General features: G+C 40.4%; 1 protein-coding gene across 3 annotated transcripts in view; it reads left to right on the top strand.

The window, feature by feature from the left end:
• SERGEF (secretion regulating guanine nucleotide exchange factor) overlaps positions 1–22221 on the top strand; it is a 102064-nt gene that overhangs the window by 59019 nt on the left and 20824 nt on the right. For all 3 annotated transcript variants that reach the window (XM_081841600.1, XM_081841601.1, XM_081841599.1), the window contains exon 10: positions 1134–1170. In XM_081841600.1, coding sequence (XP_081697726.1) covers positions 1134–1170 — 37 coding nt within the window. The remainder of the gene's footprint in view (positions 1–1133; positions 1171–22221) is intronic.

Genomic DNA, 22221 nt, shown 5'->3' with positions numbered 1-22221 from the left:
TTATTCAATAAGCAATTTACTTGTATCAGCTTGGGTGAGAGGTTCTCCCTCTAGCAAGTCCTAATACATGTCCCTAGCAGCCCTCCTTTGTACAGAATACATTGGTGGTTTTTCTGGGCTTGAATATGAAGGGAATGTTTGCAACCTGCTCTTTTTCTTAATTAGTAATGATAGGCTCATCATTTGCAGAAGTTGGAATTTTGTTTCACGACTTGGATCTTGTAGAGGTGGGACCTTTTCATGAGAGGGAAATGGGAGGTTCCCTTTATCTGCTCTGATGTTGTATGGGTATGTTGTTATTTTAATGTTGTCCTTATCTGGAGTGATCAAAGTGAGAGGGGAAAAATAAAGTGGAATGGTCACATTTCAAATCAGGTCAGACTCAGTTATATCTTACTATATAATTAGTGGGTTACACTTTTGTTTTCCCCTGGTGAGCTCTCTGACCTTTGAAGGAGCAGAATTTTTATTACTAATAAAATGAATGGCAGCTATAATGGTCTTTGGGGTAGAAGAGTAGTGCCATATTGCTTCTAAGAAACAAGATATACAATCTGGCAGGTTGCCTTCCCACCCCATCCCTGTGTTGCAGATCACATGTAATTATTCCTCAGGAACATCTGTACCTCTGGCCAGCTCAAAAATTAAATGGGCCTTTGCACTAGAAAGGCATGCCAAAAGCACAAATTTATTTTTGGGTGTTTTTTTAAAAAGCGTTTGCCTTGCATTGAGAAGATCACTATAATTATTATGAAGTATAATAACAAAAATAATTAAAGCATACTTTTAAAATACACCACTTCCTTCCAGTTTCACTTGGAATACATCCAAAAGTCGGACTTTGAATCTTGCTGAATTGCCTTTGGAAACTGTTTGTCTCTGTTAAAACCTGAAGTGATGCCCCTGATTACAATGAGGCAAGCTGAAACCTCCTTGTTAGGACTCTGAAGACTATAAATGATGCATATCAAATGACGGAAGCAATCTGTTATTCTCAAAATATAATGACACAGATTTTCTTTTCATCACCATTTTATTTGGATTTAGAATCGGACAGTGCAGATTACACTGATAGCAATAAACTTTGTTGCCTGGCTCATCTCTTTACCATTATGTTCCCATTTCTTTTGCAGATTGCATGTGGCTCGGAGCACAATCTAGCAATAGTTGGTAAGTAGCTTCCATTATCAAATGCTTTGAACAATTCATTTCCAGTTAGAGCAGAACCAAGAATGTATCATGTGGACCAAACTTACCATTTACGGTATACTGTGATCAACGTGGAAATTGTGGCAGAGGACATGAGCATTGTACATAATGTACATAACCTGAAATGGGAAAAATGTGAATTGTTGGTGAAATGCTGACTCGAGTGAAGTTTGCATCAAAATTCTCATTGACCTTCAGTCAAGGATTTCTTTAAAAAGAAGCTGCAGATTCTGCTGCTGCCTCTTAACTCCCCATAAACTTATCGATTGCAGATGTAACCTTCAAGAAGCTGCTTGGCAAACTGAAAATGCTAGGGGCGGGAGAAATTTGAAGTGGGAGGGGATTTAGAGGCAAAGTCGTTTTTTTAAAAAAAGTGTAAGCAGTTTCAAGACTTCCATTTGGTTGTTTTTTCTATTAATGCTTTGAAAGTTTGGAAAATTACAAACAAGATGAATTATGTTAACTGCATGGATCTCAAATACGAAAGTTAGCATTATTATTTCTTTCATGGCATATTTTTGTGCAACCCTCAATACTGAACAAGCTGGCTGCTCCTCATCTATTCTGTGCCACAGTCATGTGGAACCTCTGGCCCCTGGGGCTAATTAGGCCTGGCAGGGGTCCTAATTTGGTCTGCCAGGCCATTTCCCCCAAACCATGCCCAGCTGCCCAGCACCTGACATAAAAAATCAGGCAAGTATCTTTTATTTTGACAGGGGAACATTCACTGTCAAGCAGATAATAAGAAATCTAACTTTATGAACTAATTTGCATTTTAGTATAAGGAGGAAAATTCTACGCATTTACAATTTTTTTTTGGCCTACAGCCAAAAATGTGACTTGTTATCTTCAAAAAATAAATTAAAAAAATGCTTTCTCATCTCTGCAGCTCCTGGCCTTGTGTAGCTTTCCTCTGCCCTCTTTCAGTTTTCATGATCTTGCTTTTCCTCAATTGCTCTCATTCCTTTGCATCACTTCCCCTTGTTGAATCCTCATTTGCTAAGCTGCTCCAACCAGTTTCCCTTGCCTTGCTGTTTTCATAAGCCCGCCACTCCTACTTCCTAAGCCAATACTCCTTTTGCCTCCTAGTCCCTTTTTCATGCACTGCCTCTCCCTAAGAACAGAACAGTTCAACAAATGGAAGACCAAAGCCCTTCTTCCTGCCTTGGCTCTCTGATGTCAGGGCAGTTCAGCCAATCATTGCCAAAGGCATTACAAATATCAGCTCCTACTAAACTCCTACTGCACCACAATACAGATCATATATCATAGGTTTAGGAATGTAGTGCATTATTTCTTTGTACTATGCAAAATCTTAAATCATGCAATGGGTGAACATCTTCCAGTTACTAGAATCTAGTACACAGCCAGCTTGACCTGGTGGCTAGAATAGTAGGCTTAGGACCTGGAAGACATAGAATCATAGAATAGTGGAGTCTTCTAGTCCAACCCCCTGCGACGCAGGAATCTCAACTAAAGCATCCATGACAGATGGGCATCCTACTTAAAAACCTCTAAGGAAAGAGAGTCCATCACTTCCTGTTCCACTGTCGAACAGCTCTTACTATCAGAAAGTTCTTCCTAACAAGAAACTTCATTCTTTTAACTTAAATCCATTGGTTTGGGTGCTAGCCTATGGAGCAGGAGAAAACAGGCTTGCTCCATCTTCTGTGTGACAGCCCTTTAGAAATTTGAAGATGACTAAGGCTAAACATACCCAACTCTCTCAACAATTCCTCATAAGATTTGGTTTCCATGTTAATGTGTGGCCAACTTTTCTACCTTTCTTCCATCCCTCATCCCACTGGGAAATTGCTTTTAAGGGATGAGGGGACTTTCCAGAGTGGCTTTATGATACGCCCATGAGCAGAAATGTCTTCTATTTGCACAGTGGTGCAAGCAATTTCATATGAAATATTATTACATTGTTGTTGTTAAAAACAATTATAAGAAGAGAAAATGCCACTCCAACACATCAAATCTTTGTTTTCTTTCTTTAAAGGAAGGTAAAGGAATCTTTGGCCCATTTAACCCACAAGGTCAATTTCTTCTCAATTAAGTTCTAGAGTTCTAGCTATGTTATGGTAAAAAGCATCAGCCCAAGAAACACTCCTAACAGATTATGAAAGGCATATTTCCATGGCACAGTGAGCACCAATTGGGATGCAAGGCTGGAACTGCCTGATGGACAGACCTCTCTGCGATCCTGACAGTGTTATTTAGATGTTCGTGGCAGCCTTGTAAAGCAAGGGACGTGATCATGCGTCTGACGTGCGAACCCTGGGGACTTGGAAGACTGTCACTAGGAGATAATCATAAATTCTCTGTTTCTTTTTCATACTGCTCTAATAGTTGGGGGGATCTTTTAGCATAGCACAGAGCATTAGTGTACAGCAAGAAAGCGCAGCATGCCATTCTATTACTTTTATCTATTATACATGATAAATTCTGCTTCAACTGGGTCTGCATTGTAAGAGCTTCCTGGAAGACCAGCATGGAGGCATGTTAACAGAACCCTCTTTTCTCATTGCACTCCTAATCACATCCATAGGTTGTTAAAGGGCACCTAGCAGGGATTCTTCCTAACAACCATCGATTTTTTATTCATTCTAGCATTTATGTGAGTTGGCCGTAGAAATTTGTCTCTAATCACTGTGTATTATTTCCTTGCTAATGTGAGTTTTTAAACAGGGGCAGGGACAGCCATTCAAGATCCAGGGTTCAGAAGTCCTTCTACAATTATACAGTGTTAACTAGGATGTAAGCTGATTGAGACAACAGTAGAGCTGTTAAAAGCTACAATGAGCACAGGCAAATGCAAACTGATCAAAAAGCAAGAGTTAATAGGTGGAATATATAAATGCCGAGTAAATTAATGGAATGCAACTAGCTGAGCACGAATCGGTACATATATAAGAGGAGTCAGGCTGATCTGATCACAGCACAATTTAGACAAATACGACAAATGTGAAATGAGCAACATTTATGCTGGCTAACTCCAAGGAGCGAAATGAAAAAAGAAGTCCTGGCAGAAAGGCTTGGATTCATCCTCATTTCCAGGCTAGTTTTGCAGTTAATTACTCTCTCTCTACCCCAGATACCATAGGTGCCCTCATTTAATTGTATACTTATTTACTTAGTATATAACTAAAAAAAAGCAGGAGAAATCATTTAGCCTAGAGGTGGAGAACCTTTGGCCTTCTAGACATAGTTGGGTTTCAACTCCCATCAGCCTCAGCAAGCATAGCCATTGATCTGGTATTTTTAAACTCCTCTGTTGAGTCAGTTTTATTTTTATGGGATTCCCAGGTAAAATGCAAACATGGAACCCAACTATATATTGGCTCCTCTGCTTTGGAAATAAAATGCTGAGATGAACCGAAAACATCCCTCTCTTGAAAAAAGCCAAGGGGAAAAGACACAATAGCATAAATGCATGGTGTGTACAGGGTTGTTGCTATTTTTGTTATACCAGAGTTATTCCCCTATAGGAAACCCATCATTTTTGAAGGGCCTTTATATTGGAAGCAATCTAGATTTTCAATGGGAAGCTAACGGGAGCTAGTAGTTGAGGGAAACTCAGTAACAAGATTAGCCTTGGTGGTTTCCGCCTTCCCAAATGCCTGTAAGTCCTGCTAATACAGCAACCACCAGCAGTACAAATCTGTGCATTTCAGTGAATCATAGAATAAGCCTGGGAGCAGACCATCAGAGTAATTTAATCTGAAGTTTTATATAGGTTAAGTCAGAGACACTTATTTAATGAGTCTTTCAGGATGCTTGGAACATGCTGTCCTCTTCCCATCACATTGCTGTTTGCTGGTGTTGGAAGCTATATTACCACGGTATCTTCCGGCTATGGGAAATGGGCCTGTCCCTTAGAGGTGAGAGAGTGAAGGACACAGGTCTATCCAGTGACTCAGACCCAGAGAATGGAGTTTGCGGGAACCTAATAAGGGGTTATGACTGGCAATCTGTTCAGGGCTTTTGGGCTATTCTGTGAGTCATAAATCTTTGACTCGTTCTGTAGGTTATTGAAAGATGATAGAATAAGAACATAAGAGACTGCTCAGATCAGGTCGAAGGACTATCTAGCCCAGCATCCTGTTCTTTCGGTGGCCAGCCAGATGGCTGTGGGAAGACTGCAAGCAGGACATGAGTGCAACAACTGCATACAGAAACAGGGATTCAGAAGCATACTGCCTCCAACAGTGGAGGGTAGAAAGTAGTCATCACGCTTAGGAGCCATTGATAGTTTTGTGCTATATAACTTGCTCAAAATTGCAGGGGACTATGTCTCATTTTGCATCTTACTAACTTTCATTAAGTGGCTTTCATTACAGGGCTGACACAGTTCTAATAGGACCCTTATAACTATGTGCCACCCTACTTAATTTTCACTATACTTAGTTGACCGCTACTTTACATATGATATGCTTATACAACCTGTGTATATTTTCATAAGTGAAATTTGGTTTTCTCTATTGCTACATACGCACATCTATGAAATCTGATGTGTACTGTGGCTTTGAAACATATACACACTTGGTAAAACAAAGAAGCAGTGTACATGGGTACACTTTTTCCTTACGTGAGTATGTTTGTGCAGGGAAATTTCACCTGTCATTGCCTTAAGATTGTTTTTGTTAAGATGAGTCCTCCCTCCCCAATTTGGTCCTAATATTATTTGCCTGTTGCACTGGGCTTTCCCTCTTAGGACATGACTTTTTTTAAAAAAATAATATTTATTCAAATTTTAAAGATTACAAAGAGAGAATTAAAAAAAACAAAAAAGGAAAATAAAAAATACAAAAAATAAAAACAATTCGAAAAAAGAAAAAAGAGGAAAAAAACCCAGCTCAAACTTTTACATAACTTTCTTTCCTTTGCTTATTTCCTTGACCTCCTCACACCTCCCTTTTTTGTATTCTAGTTCAATTAGATATTTCAGCAAATCCTTTCTAACTTTGTTTTTAGCCTAATAATTTATCTTAATATACTGTAATTTTACATTCTCGTCTTTCTCCAATTAAAAAAATCAATTTTTACCTAATCCTTTATATCATTTCTGCTAAAACCACATTACTTCATTCCAACATCCTTCTAACATTCCTTAATTTTGCAATATTTCTGTAAATAAACTTTAAATTTTTTCCAATCTTCTTCCACCAACTCTTCACCTTGGTCTCGGATTCTGCCAGTCATTTCCCGGGTGGGTAAATCTTGTGTCTTCCAATACTTTGCGATAAGTATTCTTGCTGCTGTTGTTGCATACATAAAAAAAGTTCTATCCTTCTTTGGCACCAATTGGCCGACCATGCCCAGGAGAAAGGCCTCTGGTTTCTTCAGAAAGGTATATTTAAATACCTTTTTCATTTCATTACAGATCATCTCCCAGAAGGTCTTAATCCTTGGGCACGTCCACCAAAGGTGAAAGAATGTACCTTCAGTCTCTTTACATTTCCAACATTTATTATCGGGCAAATGATAGATTTTTGTAAGCTTGACTGGTGTTATGTACCACCTGTATATCATTTTCATTATATTCTCTCTTAAGGCATTACATGCCGCGAACTTGATACCTGTGGTCCACAACTGTTCCCAATCAGCTATCATAATGTTATGTCCAACATCTTGTGCCCATTTATCATAGCAGATTTCACCATTTCATCTTGAGTATTCCATTTCAACAGCAAGTTATACATTCTTGACAAGTTCTTAGTTTTAGGATCTAACAATTCTGTTTCCAATTTTGATTTCTCCACCTGAAAGCCAATTTTCTTATCCAAATTATAAGCCTCCATTATTTGATAATAATGAAGCCAATCTCGTACTTTGTTTTTTAGTTTTTCAAAACTCTGCAGCTTTAATCTGTCTCCTTCTTGTTCCAATATTTCCCAATATTTCGGCCAATTGGCCTCCATATTGAGCTTTTTCAGAGCCTTTGCTTCCATTGGTGACAACCACCTTGGAGTTTAGTTTTCAAGCAAATCCTAATATATTATCCAGACATTAAACAGTGCTTTTCTGACAATATGGTTTTTAAACGCTTTGTGTGCTTTGGCCTTTTCATACCACAAATATGCATGCCAACCAAATACATTATTAAACCCTTCCAAATCCAATAGATCAGTGTTTTCAAGAAGTAGCCATTCCTTCAGCCAACAAAATGTGGCTGACTCATAATAAAGCTTAAGGTCTGGCAGGGCAAATCCACCTCTTTCTTTAGCATCAGTTAGTATTTTAAATTTTATTTGGGGCTTCTTGCCCTGCCAGACAAATCTAGAAATATCTTTCTGCCACTTCTTGAAACATTCCATTTCGTCCAAAATTTGCAATGTTTGAAACAAAAACAACATCCTTGGCAGTACATTCATTTTTATCGCAGCAATTCGGCCTAGCAATGATAACTTCAAATTTGTCCATATTTCTAAATCCTTTTTCACTTCCGTCCAACATTTTTCATAATTATCTTTAAATAAGTTCACATTCTTAGCAGTCATATTAACCAGGACATGACTTTATATAAAATGCATATTTGCTTATATGTTTATGAAATATGCAGAAATATAAAATGAACTGATTTCAATGCATTCATTTTAATGAATTGTGGTTTTTGCCTATTTCAGGCAGTTTCCCAACCATATATATATTTTAAAAAATGTTTTGTTCTCCATTTCTGTAATGTAATTTCCCAGCTGCCAACAGAATTATCTATCTATTATCTATTAAATGCCAATATTTAATTTTCTGTTTGACTTCAGAACTCTAAAAAATCTGCTTGATTAAGCTATTTTAAACTCATTACAGAAGTACACCTTGCAAAAATGTATCAGATAGAAAATCCTCTATATTACCAGCCGATAAAATTGTTTCATAGTAGTTCATACTGCAGGGGGAATAGGAAACAAGAATGTGCTCCTTTGCTAAATCTCTACAGTGGTACCTCGGGTTAAGTACTTAATTTGTTCCGGAGGTCCGTTCTTAACCTGAAACTATTCTTAACCTGAGGTACTATTTTAGCTAATGGGGTCTCCCACTGCTGCCACGCTGCTGGAGTACGATTTCTGTTCTCATCCTGAAGAAAAGTTCTTAACCCGAGGTACTATTTCTGGGTTAGCGGAGTCTGTAACCTGAAGCGTATGTAACCTGAAGCATATGTAACCCGAGGTACCACTGTATTTATATAACTCAATGGAAAGCACACACTTTAATTTATTCACGTTATTTAATATAGTCTAAAGATGAACATCTTTATCTTTCTGCTCTACTCATATCACCTATCCTCTCAGAATAAACTTTTTTGAGCTCATGTTGCTTCAACACTTCTCAAAATATAGTTCTTTCCACCACCCCCAGACCAAGAATATGAAACCTCTACAGTAGTAGGAGAAGGGATCCCAGGAGTCTTGAGTAAAGATATATATGTAGGTGTTGGTGTAAGCATGACATCCTGTACCAGTTTTGCTTTGTGGTAGAAATTTTTTGGGGAAGTTAAAATAACTGCCTGTCATTATTTACCTTTTTAAAAAAATAAAAAATAAGATAAGAAGTGCTTTACAGTTCTGACAATGGGCAGGCATTGACTCAGCAGAAATTCTGTGTCTAGTGAAATGCCCTAGCTTCCTTTCAGATGAGGGCAGGGAATATTAAGTGCCACAACTTGTGCCTTCTTTGGAGAGTCTTCTCAGTTAGCCATCACAGACCAGATACCCATAAATATATCTTTGTGGATATAAGCCGTGATAAAATAAGCCAGCAACATGCAGTTGACAAGCTTGCATTCAAAAATGTCCAGTGCCCTCTGGTTCCTCATCAGTACCACACCCTATTTGTCAGTGTTTTGACAGTGATGGGATACCATTACCAGCTAGTTATAAGAGACAGATGAGACAGATGTACCAATGTGCTTTCCCCCTGTAGCAAAATCTTGTGGTGCCTGTCATTTGTGAGTGGAATGATGGTCTTAGTGTCACTCAGACGTCAGTTCAGTTTTTCAGCTTTTGATGGAAGTTGCTGAGGAGCTGGAACATGACTGATTAAGCTTTTTGTGCGTTGGCCTATTATGTAACACTTCTCCCTAACCCACCCCCATCCTGAACCAAGTAGATTATTTGATGGAGGTTTATATAATTAGGCATAGTATGGAGAAGATGGGTAGTTTTTTCTCCCCCTCTTATAACACTAGAGACTTATTTGCATACTTCCCTCACCTAATTACAATCATGTGATGAATCATGTGATGAAGAGGAAGAGCTGCATTCACTGGCCCTGGCCTCATTGATCTTCATGGAGAGGAAACTCTTGAGGTGGGAGCCTGCTCTATGTGTGGTGGCTCCCCATGCCATTTAAAATCCTAATTGCACAAGCTTCTAAGTTACATGGGGGGCCTACCTGCAAATGTAATCACCTGGCAGTGCATACCTGCATAGAACTCGGGCTCATCTAGTGAAGTAAGAGAAGAAATAAAAAAAGTAATAAAAGTACAGTTAAGAATTAATATGAATATCTACTTCAGTTTTCATCCACAGGTAAACCGTGGATCACCTGAGTGGATCTCATGGACCACTGGTGGTCCACAGACTTCAGTTTGGGAACTTTTCTCTAAAGCAGATGCTCACTACCTACTAACTCAGGATAACACTTCATGTATCTGACAAAGAGGACTCTAGTTGACAAAAGAATTAATCTTTAGGATACCACAAGACTCCCCCCCCCCAACTAACATTGCTACCCTTCTGAAAAAAACAAAAACAAAACAAAAACCTAATTGGACCCTCACATGCTGTAATTGGTCTTTCATTTTATATTCGCTGGTTTCTTCGAACATTAAGTGTTCCTTTTTGTGTCCCAATTATTATTTTATTCCAGAGGGTAACTCCGATGTTAATTAACATCACTTTGATTTTCCCATCAGAGAATTAGGTTTTTATGAGCCTCTCTGCATCCTCCTTTGGTCTCCTACTTCTGTCATTACAATTTGGCACAGAAAATTCAGCTGGATTATAATGCTCTAAAAATAAAAGTCTTTTTACAGACTGCATGTCAGGGACAGGCAGGAGTCTGAGGAGGAGCGGGGGATATTCAGGCAGGGGAGCAACAGAAAGATCCAGGGGAAGAGGCCAGCAATTTGTGGGCTTCTGAGGCAGGTGCTGAGTTGGTGGCCGAGGGCAGTCAAGGGGAAAAGACCAGGCAGTCTGAGATGGGTGGGGTGGGGTGGAGGAGATGGGAGAAGAGTTGCAGGGAGTCTTAGAGGCAGAAGACATTGCATCAGTCCCAGAGATAGCTATGCCTCTGGAATCTCTTCTGTCCACCCCTCCACTGTCTCTACACACGGGGGGGGGGGGGGCTTAAAGTGACAGAAGCAACTGGCACTGCCACTCAGGAGTTATAGGGTGCTTGCACGTACTGTGTCAGACAGAGGGGTTTAAGTAAGCTGAAAGGGGTCACGCTGTTGCCCCAACTGTCTGGGTCAGAGCACAGGGACTGGCGGATGAAGGTGGGGGGGGCGGCGTGCCCCGGGTGCCATCTGGGGGGGGTGACATCATGCCCACTCTGGGAATGCTCGCCGCTTGCTGTGCACCCCTGACGCGCGCCATGCCCCCGCGGGTGGCGTGCCATGCCCCCAGGGATGCGTGCCAGCCATTCCCCCGGATGTACGCCACTCCTGGTGCTGGAGCAGGTAGCTTCGCCACTGAGCGCAGGACTGTAGAGGTAGATCACCTAGGCAGCTGGTTACCAGAGGTGGTGTGTACAACTTCTCCACCTTCGGAGCTGATGTAGTCAAGTGCTTTGCCAGTAAAGAAATAAACTTCCAAATACTTGTCCTCATTGGGCTGGGTGTGCCCAGGACATTACACCAAGTTTCTCTTAGGAAGTATTTATTTGAAAATGGAAGTGCTGTATTCTGCTCTTTGCTCTGACATTCAAAAGTCTGAAGTCAACAGAAGTCCAAAGGAATGGAAGTATATATGGGATTTTCTAGGCTGGTATATACAAAAGAATCAGTGGCCTGTGGATAAGTAAGGCCTTTGAACCTACAGTGCGCTCCAGTTCACTGTAATCATTACTGAGTTTGTTCGGAACAACAAAGTATGATAAAAATAGAAGGAATGAAAGGGGTTACAAATGGTTACAAAACCTGGGCTGTGGTTCTTTGAAAAACAGAAAAGTACCTGGAATGCAATATAAGTGTTGGCTAGCTTGAGATAGCTCTCCATGCTGCAGTGGAAAAGCAACTGCCGCAGTCCCTGCTAGTCTTACCTGGAGGAAAGCTTCTTTCAGATATGGCAATCTGTCAAACCCAGCAGGACAACTCATCTGTCACGTCATCTCAAGGGAAATTGAATTGCTTACATTGCCACAACTCCCCAAGTATCTTGATCCAAGTGGTAAAAGGTCGCTTTTCAGTGACCTATACATTTATTTTGTAAATGCCAGAAGTGACTGGACTGTTGCTCAACGCAGTGGGGTAAAATATTCAATGCTACTCCATTCAGTATTAAGGCTGGAATTCTAATTCCTGGCCAGCCGTGGCAGAACTTGATGGAATGATACCAACTGCTCTCAGGTGGGAGCAGTTTTCATTGTGTGATGGCAGCAGGGTCTGCACAGGATCCATACACAGAGACTTGCTCTGCACATAGAGTCGTGCTCTGTTTTGGGGTTTTCTGCTGGCTGTTGATGGTGGTAGCTTCCACCCAGGGCCGGATTCAGGTTTGATGAGGCCGTAAGCTACTGAAGGTAATGAGGCCCTTTATATGTACAGCTGTCCTTTGTCAACAACATATTGTCGCTGATTTTTGTGTTGAATATATGCTATATGGTAATTTATGGGCCTAATAGGTATCTAAAGCCATTTGCACATAACAAAAAGCTAGCATTATTTACATTGTAGGAGTCCACGCAACACAAAACACTGTTGCTGTATGTAGGTTTTATTTTATTTGTTTTTTTATCTTATATTTTGGAAATGTACATCCAGTCCCCCCCCTTTAATTTTTTGGGGGCCCCCCAAGAGAGTGGGGCCCTAAGCTATAGCTTGTTTAGCTTATACGTAAATCCGGCACTGCTTCCACCCACCATTTGGGTGGGTACAATGGGGCACTCCTTTCCAGTAGAGCTTCCCTATCAGTAATGGGGATTCCCCAGTGATGGAGGCTGGAGAAGCAGAACTGGGTAGATTGAGGGTTTGGATTTCTCTATGAGAGGAGTTTTTGTGTGAAACTGCATTTGTGTCTTACTTAGCACAATATCAAAAGTTGGCATTTTTAAAAGAGGAGTGGCAAAGTGACCTTACTGTTAGCAAAGTATACAACCAATCGGATGCTTAAAATACTGTCCAGTAGCTTTCAAGGATCCTGAGAGTGCTGCAGCTGAAAATGTGTCCCTTCTATGACACTTCTGAGTCTAAGGATGACAGTTCTAAGTGGAATATGTATTTATATGGGGGGGGGGATCTTCAGATTTGGTCAGAACAGTAGTTAATGTCTCAATTAGTGGCTAAGAATGGCTGGGTGGGTATAAATGATAAAATTATTATTATTATTATTACTGTGTTGAGTTTCAGAAAGGTAGTCTTTTTTAAAGTAAGAGGAAAGAAGAGCACATAAATCTTTTGAACTGGCATGTATTACTTATAAGTAAAAGTCTGAAGCAGCCACGGTAAATATTTTATGCATTATTATTATTATACCGCCCTTCATCTGAAGATCTCAGGCCGGTTCATAGCATAATATACAGAAAAAACCCACAAAGTACATAATAAAAACAAGTACAAGAACCAAACGTACCAGCTTATTCAACCTACCCAGTATTAATGGGGATGTTGGTCACTTGTGGCACATGAGGTAAGATTGTTGTTTTCCGAGGACTGGCCAGAATTTAAAATGGTCAGGATAGAGAATAGAGATGTAGAGGCTGTGGACTGTGGGCACCAGTTTTTCACAAAGTTTGTTCATTATATATTTGGGGGGCAGGAATGTGAAGAAGATTTTTCCCCTGAAAAAAAAGAAGTTTGGATTTGATATCCTGCTTTATCACTACTCGAAGGAGTCTCAAAGTGGCTAACATATTCTCCTTTCCCTTCCTCCCCCACAACAAACACTCTGTGAGGTGAGTGGGGCTGAGAGACTTCAAAGAAGTGTGACTAGCCCAAGGTCACCCAGCAGCTGCGTGTGGAGGAGCGGAGATGCGAACCCGGTTCCCCAGATTACAAGACTACCACTCTTAACCACTACACCACACTGGCTCTCACACTGGACCAAAGTTGCATTCTTTGGGCCCTGTGGGGATTCACAATAACTAGCCTTCCCTATTGGTTAAGAAAGTGAGGCCTCTGGTTTAACTTGTTTGTTGGCATTTTGTATTCATTTGTAACTCAGTATCTTTTGTCAAGATTAGTCTGGAGCCATGCTGCTATGTTTCAGATGTTAAAACCAGCTCATTCAGGGGATGTTGGTCACTTGTGGCATGTGAGGTAAGGCTGCTGTATTCCAGGACTGAGAAGGATGGGGGAGAAATCTTATTTTTGACTTAACAGAAAATCACAGCCATTGAGATATTCAAAGAGCTTTTATCTTAATTGATTTTAACAGACAATTTAGTTATGGCTTAGTAGAGTGGGCTGTTTGATAACCCAGATGGCTACAGAGTTATTAAGTGCTTCCTGTTCAGGACTTGTGCTGTTCAAAAGAATGCTTTTAAACATATTTATGAAAGATAGACATAATCATACATACCTTGGGAAATGGGAGTACCTGTAAATTGCTGATCCACAGGTAGCAATTTTGCTAGGCCTTTCTATTTCTGTTGCTGGGATGTCAGCTAATCCACTATGTTTAAAAAACCCCAAAACCTACAGAAGTAATTATGTGAGCAACACTTGGTGATATCCCAGAAGGCAGAATGCAATAGAAAGTGGTGTTGAAGTGTCTGAGATCTTTAATCTTAACTTCTTTTTCTCTGAAAAGACTTCGTAATGTTTTCCTGGTTTTCCTGATAAAGCAATACCTTCTCACAGTTGGATTCCTCCATAAACCACAAAGCTTAATGTACAAGCTGTGAAGAACACAGCTGACACATGGTGACCTGAGCTACCTTCCACATGGCAAGGCACTCAGTATATTGCTGGCCTAAAATCAAGAAGAGCAGATTGCTCATTTTCCCTTAAGACATCCACGATTTTTATTTTTATTTTGCAAAATAAACACCACCACTGAAGTCTTAAGTGACCTTATTCTCACATTAAGCAATGTCTGCCCCCCCCCAACACCTTTTGACTTTGCAGCCCAGGGTCACTCTGGGTAAATCCAGATATTAATCATCTGTCAAGTGGAACTTAGCTGAAGGTTAAAATATTCTTTCATACTAATATGAAGACCATTTAAAGGCATTTGCACAGGTTTGATGTGTAATGGTAGATTTATTGTGTGGTTTTCATGCCATGGGCATTCCGGCTTCATGAGGACCTTGAAACAAAGGTCAGTGACTTTGGTTTAACTTACACTTGTACTTTTCCAGCTGTTTTCACAATTAATGAACAATTTGATCCCGCAGTCATTTTAAGAACAGAAGTGGGAAAATGTACACAAATGAGAGCTGGTGGGTTTTTTCAGGTGTGTGTGTGTTCCATTGGGTTGCCAACTTCAGTTGCCAACAGAAACTAGTACTGTTAAAAATCAGTCATTGGAAAGAAAATTGCACTGCAAATCCATCGTTCCCATGTTTGAACCATCTTCAGGCTGGTTCTCTTTGTTATTTCTTGTTTGATCTCATGTGTGGAGTTGTGCTGCTTTTTTCTACTCACCTGTTGTTATCTTGTCTTTCACATAGTAATCTCTTCAGGAAAGGTATAGAGTAGTGCCCCATTGTGATTGGCCTATGAATGCTGCTATAATGCAAATATGTAACATTGAATATGGCAGCTACATGAAAATATCAACTTTTTATAAGGCTGTTTCTAGAAAATTCCTGCTAGCTTTTGCAGTGTCTGATTGACAATTAAGTATCCTAAAAAAAAAAAAAAAAGTTTTGGTACTCTATTTAATAACATTTCCTTGACACAATGATTCTTAAAATGGCTTGCTTTTTGACACATTGCTAAGAGAATCAGGGAGATCTACAGTGGTTTACATCAGACCTGGAAATGTACCCACAATTCCTACCGCAATTGCATAGAGAGGTCTTCCCTTGTGATATTTCTGAAGTTAGTAATTAACTACTTTGAAATGTGAATTTGCTCAGCTCACAATACTCAGGTGAATGTAATTTCCCTTAGACGTTTAGAATTCCCTCAGAAATTAAAATGAGCATGTGCTTCTATTTTAAGGCTGCAATCCTATACTCATTTACCTGGGAATAAGCCCTGTTCAACTGAATAGGGTTTACTTCTGAGGAGACATGCAGACATGCATAGGATTGTACTGCCTGCCCCTGAACACTAATAATAATAATAATAATAATAATAATAATAATAATAGGTAGGTAGGTAGCCGTGTTCGTCTGCCGTAGTCGAAACAAAATAAAAAAAATCCTTCCAGTAGCACCTTAGAGACCAACAAAGTTTGTTATTGGTATGAGTTTGTTATTGGTATCTGAAGACGTATGCAAGCACATGAAATCTCATACCAATAAGAAACTTAGTTGGTATCTAAGGTGCTACTGGAAGGATTTTTTAAATAATAATAATAGTAATAATAATAATAATAATAATAATAATAATAATAATAATAATAATAATAATAGTAATAATGTGTATACCACCCTTCATCTGCTGACTTCAGGGTGGCTTACAACATAAAAGCACCTCATTGTCAGTGCTTGCCTGATCTCCATGGATTGTATGTACAATTTTGTACATACAAAATTGTTTGTACATAAATCAGTACATACAAATTTTATGCAAATCCGTGGCCTGTTTTGGTGCCCTTTTTGATGACATTCTTTTTTCTGAAAGAAGCTGGGCAGCTTCTTTTAGCCATAGATATCTAGGGCTTGCTTAGGGACTCTACTACAACATTTCAGCAGAGACTATGAACTTGAGGAGAGTCTCTGAGCATGTCCTTTTAGGAGTTGTTGTCTGAGGACGCTATGGCACCTCAAAATGTTCAAAGATGGTGCTGCAGGATGGGAAGGGCAATGTGGACATTTCTCAGCTTCCAGGCTGCAGGGGTTTCCATTTCGGCTCTCCCCAGCCTGGAAGGACATCATGATTTTTCCAAGAGGGATTTGGACTGATGAAGTGACAGTGAATGGATTGATGCTAACAATTCCCTCCTCTTTCCCAGCTCGCAACCTTCCCCTTGTCCTCCAGGAATTTTCATGGGCTTGCATGCAGTTCCTTGGAGTCTTAAAACCAACTTTTTGAGGATGCCTGAACTCCATGCCAGTAGTGGTCCCTTCATCGTGGAATTCCTCTGCCTATTTGAGTTTTCAAAGTCTACTATTTTTAAGGGGCTTGGAGGGACATTTTTCTGTTGTAGTGACTTCATAGGGCCTGGTTAATTGCTGTTAGGGACACTTCAAAACCTTTTTCTGTTCTTTTACAGTGTGTGTTGTTTTGTTTTGACTGAAATCAGTTATTTCAGTGGTCTTAAACTAGTCATTTTATTGTACTTTGTTAAATTGCACACACTGCTTTGACAATCCTTTCAATTTAAAATGTGGGGTGAAAATGAAATAAAGCAAGAGTCTCCAACAAGCACATCACATGCAGCCCACAATTTCAAAAATATTTTAAATGAGCGTGCACACCCAAAGCAAGTATATCAGGTAATGTGCTTCTAATTTCTCACCTTTCCTGAAGGATCAGACACAGATGGCAACAGATGGGTTAACCTTCTTAATGCTTTGTGTGCGGGCAGCTCAGTGAGACTGCAGTGGGCAATGAAGCAGCAGAATTCAATTTGCAGTAGTGACCTAAGAAGGGCTATTTTTAGTAATAAAATAGGTCAGGGGATGCACGGTAGTACAGACTGATAAATGAGCAGTCTTCCCCCTCCTCTCAAGGGGCTTGTTTCCTCTTTTAACAAGGCAGCTCCGAAGTGGAGAAACCAGATTAAGTATCATCATGTGATCAATGTTTGAATTTTTCATTGTGAAATCATCATTGGGAAAGCACTGTGGTTTCATTTTCAAACTTGGAACAACGCAGAAGCTAGGTAAATGCTTGTTTTGGGTTTTCATGAAAAGTAAAAACAATATAATCCTGGTTGATGTTGCAGTATTTCTTTTAAAGCTATGTGAAAAATGTGTGCAATGCACATAGCAGGCAGATCTTGATTCTCATTGCACTGGTTGGTTTCCTCTTCCTTCATCTTCTTTGGACCATGAAGGCTAGTTTCTTTTTTACAGCATGTGAGAAATTTCATTACTGTATATAGAAGCCTGCTTTTTAAATCTAATGCAACTCATATATCTTACACAATGGTTAAAGACTCATTTTGAGCAGTGTGAGAGGCAGATGGTATAAAAGGCTTGGGTCATCATCATATTGTAAAGATGAGCTTTTAAGAGACTGCTTTGAAATTGACAAGATTGAGCAGGCTGTCTGAAAATCTGTGTTGTCACTGTTTTGCCCTATAACAGGGCTCCCATCTCTCTCCTTCCTGGCCTATAAATGTACTTTTCAAGCAGTTAATCAAGGCAGATAGACACAAGGAACAGTATTTTGGAACACAGATGAATCACTTAACAGTGACTATGATATTAAGTTTTGGTCGCTGGCACTTGGAATTAGCTTTCAAAATGACGTAATGTGTTTGAATTGCATTTACTTTTTCTGCACAGTTTTACAATTGCACTAGATGTAAGGAAGTTGGCTGGACATCGGGGCAACTGCATACAGAATTGAAACCAATGGTAGCCAGCTATTTTTTGACAATCATCTAACACATTTTAAAATGTCATTTGCCCCTGGAACCCTATTTTAGGAAAGAGGAATCTGGAGGAACAGAATTGTCTTAACACGGCTTGAATCATGAGTCAGCTTATATCTGCCAAATAATTTAACACTCAGAACTTTGCTACAAGTCACTATCAAGCTAGTTTTCAAAGTACAGGAGACTTAATACATCTGACACAATCCTACCATCCAGGTCAATGGACTGGTCTGTTTAAAAACATGCCAGCTGCTCTATCCTAGGGAGTTCAGGCATGTGATTTGGCTAGTATCAATTGCACCTTTGAACTCGCCACCTTTATAGATCTGATGTGTGCTGTGGTAGGCAGGTGAGTTGTGCACAAATGTACTTTTTATCATTTCAACACTATATTTTAATTACTCCCCCCTTTTGTGTCTCAGCACTTGTATAAATGTTGTTTTCTTACAGCACTAAAAAGATCTCCACCTCAAAGAGCTCTTTGCCTGGTTTGATAAAAGCAAACTGCAAGCTTGGCTTACTATAAATATAGTAATCTCAAGCACTTTCCACCCTACAAGCCTGTCCCTTCTAACTCATCATATGCACTGTGAATTCATGACAAATCATGATCCGCTCAGTGCACCCATACAAGAGCAGCCTACTCTCCTGTTAACGTGTGCTAACACACACATTCATTATCCATGTAATGAAAAGCTCCAGCAGGAATGCTCTCCTCTTACGCCCCCCCCCGACTTCTGATGCCTTAGGGTTGTAGTGCAAAACTAAAACCATAAGCATTTCTTTGGTCCATCTTTGCCTGCAACTGAAGACTCCTTGCCTATGCAAGGGAGTGGAGTTTTCATTCGCAAATTGGTATTTACAGCTATAACTAAAGAGTCGCCTTTCTCTAGGCTTTACCCCCTCCCCCATAGACACAATAAACTGCTGTGTACTCTGCATATACAGTGGTACCTCGGGTTACATATGCTTCAGGTTACATACGCTTCAGGTTACAGACTCCGCTAACCCAGAAATAGTGCTTCATGTTAAGAACTTTGCTTCAGGTTGAGAACAGAAATCGTGCTCCGGCGGCGGCGCAGCAGCAGGAGGCCCTATTAGCTAAAGTGGTGTTTCAGGTTAAGAACAGTTTCAGGTTAAGAACGGACCTCCGGAACGAATTAAGTACTTAACCTGAGGTACCACTGTATGTGCATAACCCCGCCGCTGAAAACCCTTTACAAACCATTTCCCCTAGAATTGAAAATAAAAATCGCAGGGCATTTTTGCAGGCTCAGGCGTGATTTGCCCCCAAAGTGGTACTGTCCCAGTTGAAGGTATTTGCCTCTGCTAATTTTTCCCTGTGGAAGTATCTTCGTATATAATAAAATGTAGTTGTGTTATATTTTATAGTGTGGGATTCATAGCGAAAAGGTTCCACTGTTGGGAAGATTGAAAATGGACAGAATGCCCTTTCCTCCTTGGCAACTTGACTGCTTTAGTCCTTTGGTAACAGGAGAGCAGGAGTTGGCACTAAGGCAAGAAGAAGAAGAAGAAGAAGAGTTTGGATTTGATATCCCGCCTTTCACTCCCCTTCAGGAGTCTCAAAGCGGCTAACATTCTCCTTTCCCTTCCTCCCCCACAACAAACACTCTGTGAGGTGAGTGGGGCTGAGAGACTTCAAAGAAGTGTGACTGGCCCAAGGTCACCCAGCAGCTGCATGTGGAGGAGCGGAGACGCGAACCCGGTTCCCCAGATTACGAGACTACCGCTCTTAACCACTACACCACACTACACCACCAAGGGTGTTCTTGGACTCCCAGCTCTAATGTGTCCCTCCTTGGTGGCTCTACTGTCTTTCCTATAATAGCAGTGGAGTCTGCATGGTCAAGAGCTACTTAACATTGGAGTTCAGGAAGTTTCTTAGGGCCTGGTTACACCAGACCCAATTAATGTGCTTAATTCCCTAACGAATTAAAGATATAGGAGTTTAGCATCCAGAGCGAAACTGCTCTGGGTGTTTCTCTCTTCTTGGTTGCCTCACAGAAAAAAATGGTGCACTCAGCAGATAGAAATCTAAAATGCATAATAAGATTCCCCCCCCCCTTCAGACAGGGAAGAAAATTGATCCTTTCTGGCATTAAAGACCCGTGATTTATGAATTACAAATGTGTCTCTGTAGGCCTGCTCGTATATTAAAGGTAAAGGTACCCCTGCCCATACGGGCCAGTCTTGCCAGACTCTAGGGTTGTGCGCTCATCTCACTCTATAGGCCGGGAGCCAGCGCTGTCCGCAGACACTTCCGGGTCACGTGGCCAGCGTGGCAAGCTGCATCTGGTGAGCCAGCGCAGCACACGAAACGCCGTTTACCTTCCCGCTGGTAAGCGGTCCCTATTTATCTACTTGCACCCGGGGGTGCTTTCGAACTGCTAGGTTGGCAGGCGCTGGGACTGAATGATGGGAGCGCACCCCGCCGCGGGGATTCGAACCGCCGACCATGCGATCGGCAAGTCCTAGGCACTGAGGTTTTACCCACAGCGCCACCCGCTCGTATATTAAGAGAGTCCTAATGAGAGCCTTGTAACTATATCCTTGTTGTGTAGCCTTTTGTTTTTTGGCATTTTGTGAAAGCCTTGTAGTGTCTCCTTTTATTTTTTTATGGGCATGCTGATGTTTCCATTTTTGTACTCATTCAACCACCGTTACCAGAATGGCCATTTCTACCAACCCATAGCTCTGTATTCAGGGTGGTGCCGTGTGGGATTAGAGGGGACGAGAGCATTCCTGTCACAAGCAATGGCATTAGATTATGCACTGGCTCTCGTGACAGGGCTTGTAAAATTCACATTGCCCATGGTTCATCCTGTGGGCTTTGATGCATCTCAGGATAGAACATCACCAACGAATTAGTGTCTCTTTTGATGAATCTCACTGCTAGGTGCATTGCTGTAAGGTGTTTGCCAGAGAATGAGGACATTTCCCAAATACAACTGATGGGCAATGTAAGCAGCAAGGACCAATCTGGACAGAATCTCTCTATTTTCTAAATGTTTATCTCCTATATTTATCTTCCATATTCAAACTCAGAATATGAATGTAATTTAGATTTAGTTGGTGTCGCTTGTTTGTATCAGTGCAATTGAATGTTGAATTATTGGAATGAAGTTTGATATGTATGTTCAGGTCAAGACCCCGTTCTCTGTGTTGAGATAATATATCCTCTTGACCTCTGAACCAATTTTCATCGGGGAGAGGAACAAGAATGCAGAATACTTTGCAACATGCAGTATGGCTTTAAGACTGTGCTATCAGACCAAAAGGTTTATATATAAATCTTGAATTCCGGCTCAGTTGCCACCAATGTTTATGAAGGGAACAGTAAAGATGTTAGATATCAGAAAGGGCATATGCCAATCATTGGCATATATTTTTGGATCGGAAGGATACAATTTCTGAAGGATATGTGGAGTAAGAGGGTCATATATACATATGCATTAGAGTTACCCTAAAATAATATCTTACTGAGCTTTGATTTTTAAAGAAATTGCAGTACTTTTACCACAGCTGGCAATCCTTAACATCTGGGAGTAGGAAAATGAGAACTTACTGTGTTCACTAGTATCATTTTTATTCTTGACAGCAAGGCTATGGATAGCTAAAAGCTGGAAATTAGCAGAAACTTTGACGCTTGAAGCATAGCTTCATAGAATCTGGATTGTTGCCATGGCAGAAAAACTGATATGAAACTGGCCAAAGGGAAAGCAAAGCCAATGGATTTCTTCATGGTCTGACACCCTTTAATGGACTGTGGGCAAAAACTGGACATTTCACATGTGTTCTCTCAGCTCTGGAATGAAAACTGAATTCTCCCAAAATGATAATTAAAGACAATTATTGCTTAACTGGAAGAAGTAATGCACGCAATACACTTGGTTGAATTAGGTGACTGGGATTTGGATGGGGTCTTGCATATTGCTGATCTGATTTATTTGATTGATTTCCAGCTCCGTGTTTTCATATGGTTCATTTATGTGTTGTTTTCTTGTATGTGCATTGTTATCTGATAATTGATATTGGAAGCTATGTTATGTTATAATTTTAATTTGCTGGGTGGGGGAATGATATCAGAATGCATTTCGGTGAGCACATTCAG

Source organism: Podarcis erhardii (genome assembly GCF_964252035.2).
Source record: "Podarcis erhardii genome assembly, chromosome: 1".
NCBI classification, from domain to species: Eukaryota; Metazoa; Chordata; class Lepidosauria; order Squamata; family Lacertidae; genus Podarcis; species Podarcis erhardii.
This window is presented reverse-complemented; position numbering and strand designations above follow the sequence as displayed.